This window comes from Plasmodium relictum (assembly GCF_900005765.1).
Source record: "Plasmodium relictum strain SGS1 genome assembly, contig: PRELSG_00_v1_53, whole genome shotgun sequence".
NCBI classification, from domain to species: Eukaryota; Apicomplexa; class Aconoidasida; order Haemosporida; family Plasmodiidae; genus Plasmodium; species Plasmodium relictum.
Window position 1 is genome coordinate 1 of NW_021628708.1, and position 7,509 is coordinate 7,509.

The 7,509-nt window shown below is 18.5% G+C and overlaps 1 protein-coding gene across 1 annotated transcript; it reads right to left on the bottom strand.

The window, feature by feature from the left end:
* Window positions 1–6,074: 6,074 nt before the first annotated feature.
* PRELSG_0004400 (fam-h protein) lies at window positions 6,075–6,861 on the bottom strand (the record flags this gene model as incomplete). Its single annotated transcript, XM_028676434.1, has 2 exons — window positions 6,075–6,551; window positions 6,664–6,861. The coding sequence occupies 2 exons, from the start codon at window positions 6,859–6,861 to the stop codon at window positions 6,075–6,077; spliced, it is 675 nt and encodes a 224-aa protein (XP_028531231.1).
* Between the last annotated feature and the right edge of the window lie 648 nt (window positions 6,862–7,509).

Consider the following 7,509-nt stretch of genomic DNA (forward strand, 5'->3'; position numbering starts at 1 on the left):
AAATAACAGTGAATAACTTAAAATTTATATTATTTGTTATAACATAATTATTTGTGTACGTTTCTAAATTAAAAGAATATACTTATTCTTTGTAAATAAGTATACATTTGTCAAAGTAAATATATGTCTGTTAAGCAATATAGAATTGCATAGTTCAAATTAAATAGTAATTTGTGTTTTATTAGTTCATTATACGATAACTTTACTAGAGTATTAAACAAATAAATTAATAAAGAGCATGTATAACTGATTTATTAATTGCCTGTTTAATGACTTTGCTAGAGTATTAAACAAACAAATTAATAAAGAGCATGTATAACTAAGTATACGTTTATATATATATATTCGTTTTTATTATATATATATATACTGTTTTCTTATGATGCATAATATTTAATTGAAGTTAAATTTTACTGCATCTTTTAATAAACCTATTAACAGTTATAAATGAGTTTTTATTTACAAAGAATTGATATCTTCTTTTAATTAAAAACATACAAATAATTTATAACAATTTATTAAGTCACAATTTATGATATTCAATGTTATTTCAAAAATGTACATTGAATAATACATAAACATTTCTCTTATCTCTTAAGTTTTTAATAAGTTAACATTTCTTTCTTTTAATTTTTATTTACACTAAAAATTAAAACATAACATAACATAACATTCATAAAACTCTTCAAAAAAAAAAAAAAAATATTTATTTTTTTTTTTTTTTAATTACAATGATGTATATATATAAAAATAAACAAACAAAAAAAATAACTTTATTTTTTTTTTTTTTATATAGGACTAGCGTCAGTGCATAGCTAACTTGTACGTATACAACTAGCAACTAGCTTAGCATGCTACAAAAGGTTAATAATACCTTTTATTAACCAATAACTAAATATGCAGATTTTTAATATATATACTTATTTTATATTATTTATATTAATATTTATGCTATAATATATATTTTGATTAAGCCATTTTATGTTACTTGAAATATATTTACTTTGACAAATGTATACTCATCTACAAAGAATAAGTGTAATATTTTAATTAAAAGCATACACAAAAAATTAAGTTATAACTAACAACTTAATTAAACTCTAATTTACTCATTGTTTCAAAATATACAAATCAAATACAACGTAAACATTATATTATTTATATATTAATTTTTTTTTTAAATTAAAAATTAATAATCTTTCAACAAAAAATGTCAGCAACTTCCAAAAAAAAATATAGCTATATATATATTTTTTTTTCTACTAGACTTAATGAATAGCTAACTTCTATTCTCCTAAATAATAAGTTAATTTTACATTATAAAAGATTAGTAACATTTTTTTAACCATACTCCACTACTTAGGGGAATGATTTATTAATTGGCTGCTTAATAACTCTGCTAGAGAATTAAATAAACAAGTTAATAAAAAGTATGTATAAATAAATATACGTTTTTAAATATATATATACTTGTTTTTATTATATATAGATATAATAGCTTTTTATAATGTATAATATTTATTATTATACATTAAATTATTCTGTATTGTTTAACAGATATATGTGTTACATTTAAAAATGAGTTTTTATTTACAAAGAATAATTATATTCTTTTAATTAAAAACACACACACTAAATTTATAACAAATAACTAAAAATTAAGCTCTAATTCATTCAATGTTATTTCGAAATATACACATTGAATATAACATAGACATTATACTTTTTTCATTTGTTAGGTTTTTATGTAATTAAAAATTAATTCTCTTTTTAATTCAAGCAAACGTCTACCAACAAAAAAAAAATTTTTAATTTTTTTTTTTTAATTACAAAGATGTATATACAATAAAATAAATAAAACAAAAAAAAAATAATTATATATTTTTTTTTTTTTTTAACTGGTATCAGCGCATGGCTAACTTGTACATACACGATTAGTGAATTAATTTAATGTACTATAAAAGGTTAATAATATCTTCATTAACTAGGAAAGTAATGATATTACCTATAGTTTGCTCTCTTTGAATTGTTTTATAATTTCTAACCCCTTCTGTATTTCTTTTATAATTCTTCTATCTTTATTACTCAAATTTTCAAGTTATGAAAGATTGTCTATCTCTGATGGCTAATAAAAAATTGTTATTAACCTTATGTAAAAATACAATGAGTTATCACTTAGGAAAATAGAAGTTAACCATGCACTTATGTTATTTAAAAAAAAAAAAAAAATATACAGTTATTTTTTTTTTTGTTTTTTTTATTTTATTGTATATGCATCTAGTGGTTAAATAAAAAAAATAAAATTATTTTTTTTTTTGTAGATTGACATTTTGCTCGAATTAAAAAGAGAATTAGTTTTTACTTACATAAAAACTTAATTTATGAAAAAGTATAATGTTCATGTTATATTCAATTTATATGTTTTGAAATGACATTGAATAAATCAGAGTTTAATTTTTGTTATTTGTTATAAATTTAGTATGCGTTCTTTTAATTAAAAGAATAAACTGATTCTTTGTAAATAAAAACTCATTTATAACAGTGAACATGCCTGCTAAAAGATGCTGTATAATTTAATTCTAATTAAATATTATGCATCATAAGAAATCATTATATGAATAATAAAATAAGTATATATACGTATAAAAATCAGCATATTTAGTTATACATGCGTTTTATTAATTTGTTTGCTCATTACTCTAATACAATCAATGAGCGGATAAATAATAAATCATATATATATAATGACTTCTTATGATGCTGACTTATTAATTGGTCATTTAATGACTTTGCTAGAGTTTTAAACAAACAAATTAATAAAGAGCATTGTATAACTAAATATACGTTTATATATATATACATATTAGTTTTTATTATATATATATATATAGTTTTTAATTATGATAAATGAGTTTTTATTTACAAAGAATTACTTATTCTTTTAATTAAAAACATACAGACAAACTATAATAATTAATAAAGTCAAAATTTTATTATATTCAATGTTATTTCAAAATATACATTGAATAATACATAAACATTTCTTTTATCTCTTAAGTTTTAATAAGTTAACATTTCTTATTTTAATTTTTAAAACACAAAAATTAAAAACATAGCATAACATAACATAAAAAAAAATAATTTCGACAACAAAAAAAAAAATATTTAATTTTTTTTTTTTTTAATTACAAAGATGCATATAAATAAAAATAAACAAACAAAAAAAAATAACTTTATTTTTTTTTTTTTTTTTTATTATTAACTAGAGTCAGTGCATGGTTAACTTGTACGTACACAAGTAGTAAACTAGCTTAGTGTACTACAAAAGGTTAATAACAAATTTTATTAACCAAGGTCCTAAAATTTGAAAAGGTAAAGAATATTATATACAAGTAGCGATTGACCATTATTCACGTTTTGTGTTAACAAATGTGACAGATAAAGCTCCTATATCTAAGGACTCAATAAATATTATAAGAAATACATGGGTGCCCATATTTGGATGTCCAAGAAGTTAATAAAATACTAGATTATAAAATTGTCCTAATTATTTATGTGATGAATTCAGAGTTAAAAAGTGAATAATGTTTACTGATTAATTCTGTTCTTATGTGTTAAAAAATTTCTAGCACAAAAAAGAATTTTTCTTTTTTTAATTTTTTTCCCCTATTTAAATTATATAAATTTTTACATATATATATATAATTCTATTTATCTTATTTTATATATTTCAAATAAAATAAATTTTATGCAAAATCTTTTCTCTTCAATCCCAAAGAAAATTAGATTTTCTTCTTATCAAATTTATTTTTTAGATTTTACCAACGAAAATCAGAATCAAATATAATAAAAATAAAAAACAAAAAAGAAATAACTAAAAATAAAATAATTTAAAAAGAAAAAAAAAAAAAATAAAAGCCAGTAAAAAGAAAAATTAAAAAATTTTTTTTTGGTTTATATAATACAACATTTAATATGATCTACGTCTTCTATGATACATACGACATCTTTTTCCTTAAATATTTTACACACAATTGTTGAACTATTTTCTATCTCTTAGTAATATAAATAGATCAATGTTATTTATTGGCCATTTTAAGTGAAATTAAATCATTTTTATGAGTTTTTTACGGAAACTTATTTTCAAATGATTTTAATGATGCATTTTTTTATTAATTTTTCTAGATATATTATTATATATAATTTTTAAAGAGTCCAATATTATATCTAAAATTGGAGATTAATCTTTTATAATATTTCTTAATTCTATAAGAAAAGAGTAATCAATAAAAAAATTAAGGAAAATTTTATGGGAATGAAACTTACAGAAAGTGTATCTTGCACTTATAGAAAGCGAAAAAAAGAAACTATGCGTTTCCTCTATATTATCTTATTTTGTGACTTTTTTTATTTCTCTTTTTAAATTATCGTAATATTACTTTACAATTATTTTATTTGCACATAACTAATTAATTTTATATACACTTTTTATCCAATAGATTAAATGCATTTAATATAATATGATAATAAAACTTGTTTCTGTAAAAAGAGATATGGTCCATATATTCAATATTTAATTAAAATGATATATATCATATATAAAAATATACAAAAGAAATAGATACCAATTTACAATTTAATTACATGTATTTTCTCATGAAGCAATAGGCTCCCCTTTTATGTAAAGAAAACAAAATAATCCCTTTAGTAAATCAGAAGATATATAATAAATCTTGAGAATTATTTCATAAATCAATATGTTACTGATTTATTAAATGCCTGATCAAAGAATTTGCTATAGTATTGAATAAAAAAATTAATAAAGAATATATATAACTAAATATACGGATTTTCAGTTATATATATACTTATTTTAATATATATTAATGGCTTCTTATGATTCATAATATTTAATTTGAATTAAATTTTACAGCATCTTCTAACAGACATGTTGACTGTTATAAATGAGTTTTTATTTACAAGGAATAAGTATATTCTTTTAATTAAAAACGCACATACTAAATTTATAACAAATAACAAAAACTAAACTCTGATTTATTCTAAGTTATTTCAAAATATACACATTGAATATAACATAAGCATTATACTTTTTCATATATTAAGTTTTTATGTAAGCAAAAACTAATCATATTTTTAATTCGGACAAAACATCAATCGACAAAAAAAAAAAAGATAAACTAATTTTTTTTTTTTTAAATTACAAAGATGTATATAAATAAAAATAAACAAAAAAAAAATAATTTTATATATTTTTTTTTTTTAACTGGAGTCAGTGCATGGCTGATTCCTATTTTCCTAAATGGAAACTCATTGTATTTTTACAAAAGGTTAATAACAATTTTTTATTATTTATTTGTGTATATATCGTTATTGCTAAATTTATTTTTATTTTTATTTATTTAAAAAAAAACTTTTATTTATTTTTTTGTAAAATTTTTGTTGTTGAATTAAATTTTTAAATAAGTTAAATTTAATATTAAAAAAGAAAAACAAGAAGAATTATGTTTTCAATGATAGTTAATTCTTATATAATTTTTAGAAATACAATTAATAACTATAATTAAATTTTTTTTTTTGTTTTAATTAATAATTTTACATAAGTGATAATCTTATGCTAGTTGAAACTTTTAATAAAAAAATTGTGATTTATTAAAGCAAATAAATGCCTCATAAACAATAAATTGCATGCATAAAATTTTCGTATTACTAGATTAAATAAAGTAATTTTAATTATTAAAATCAGTAGAGGTATATAATCCATATGTTCTATATTAATTAGTTTGTTCAACACTTTAGCAAAGTCATTCAATAACTAATTACTTGATGACTAACTCATCATTTATCTTATGAAGGATTAGCTATTATTTTATAAAAGGTTAATATGTCTTTTATTATTCAACATATTATTTATTAAATCGTTTGTTTAATATCTTTCATATTTCATTCAGAATACAACTAATAAATCAAAGCTATGGTATCATTTAAAATAAGTTTAATCTTATACCATATATTTCTCTTTTTTAAAGTTCAATAGTTTTCATTAGAAATGTTAATTAAGATTTGTTATTACGTTTTTTTTTTATTTGCTCGTACAATATAAGGATTGAAAATATTAATACAGATACTTCAGAAGATCTCATAATCCAAACAAACCTGGACAAATTGGGATGAGCATAGTCAATTAAAATCAATATAAGTGAACAAAATGATAGGAGAAAAAGAATAGATAAAGAAATTAGTTTTAAATAATTTTTACACTTCCCTAAAATATTTTCTTTTAATTTTAATTTTTTATTTTTCTCTTTTATCTCTTGTTCATTTTCTTGTTCTACGTCCATATTCTCCTCTATTCCCATTTTTCCATTCTCTAAGTCTAAGTTTAGCTCTATTATATCTTGTTCTTCATATAACTTCAATCCTTCGTTTCTTTGTTTTATTACACCCTTATTTTCTGCTAATGATCTTTTATCCCCTAAATTTAGCACATTTTTTAAGTCATTTTCGTGATGCCATGTTTTGCAAGAATTCCACTAAAATAACAAAAAATATATTTAGAATTATAAAAAACGCTTCTTTTTTTCTAATAAAATTTTAACAACAAAAAAAACATAAATATTTTTAATTATATCATTATTATCCTACATTATTAGAACACTGTAATATCCAAATTAAAAAGGCAAATATAAAAAAATTAGTAAAAAAATTGAATATATTTTTTTTCTCTTTTTTATTGTATATTTTTGAATTCGATATATCTTCAGCAATATAATCTTTAGCTATATGGGAATAGTACCCAGAATTTACGCAAATATTCCACATAAGATTACTTTTCCTTATCATTTTTTTTTTTTATTAATATAAATTTAGTTATTTTTGGATATAATTAACGTTAATAACTTTAGATAAAAAATAAATTATAAAAATTTTAAAATTCTATGTTAAAATAATAAATGTTAAAATATTTAAGAAAAAAAATTACATTAAAACTTTTTAATTTTCTATCTAAAATATTTACAAAAATATTATGTATTAATATTATTAAAATAGAATCAATGAACAAATTGCTAAAAATATACACATTAAATATATAAGATTAAAAATTGAGTATTTTTTTTAATAACTTCTTTTAAAATAAAAATTTAAAGTATTTCTAATTTCTTATTTGCTTTAAAAAAAAAAAGAAACATATAATTGAAATAATAAAATAATAATAATATTTATAAAATATACAATGTTAATTAAATTTTATTATTATTGTACTTAAGGTAATATATATACGCGTTATTAATTCTAGTAATAACTAAAAAGATAAACAGAAAATAAAAATATAATTACTTTATAATTTAAATCATAAGTATTGTGATAATCATTCTGTAGATTTTTAAGATATATATATTAAATAAATTTTAAAGATCGTATAACTAATGATTCTTTTTATATTATAATAGATATTATTAATTATAGTTTTATCTCTATTAGCATATATCA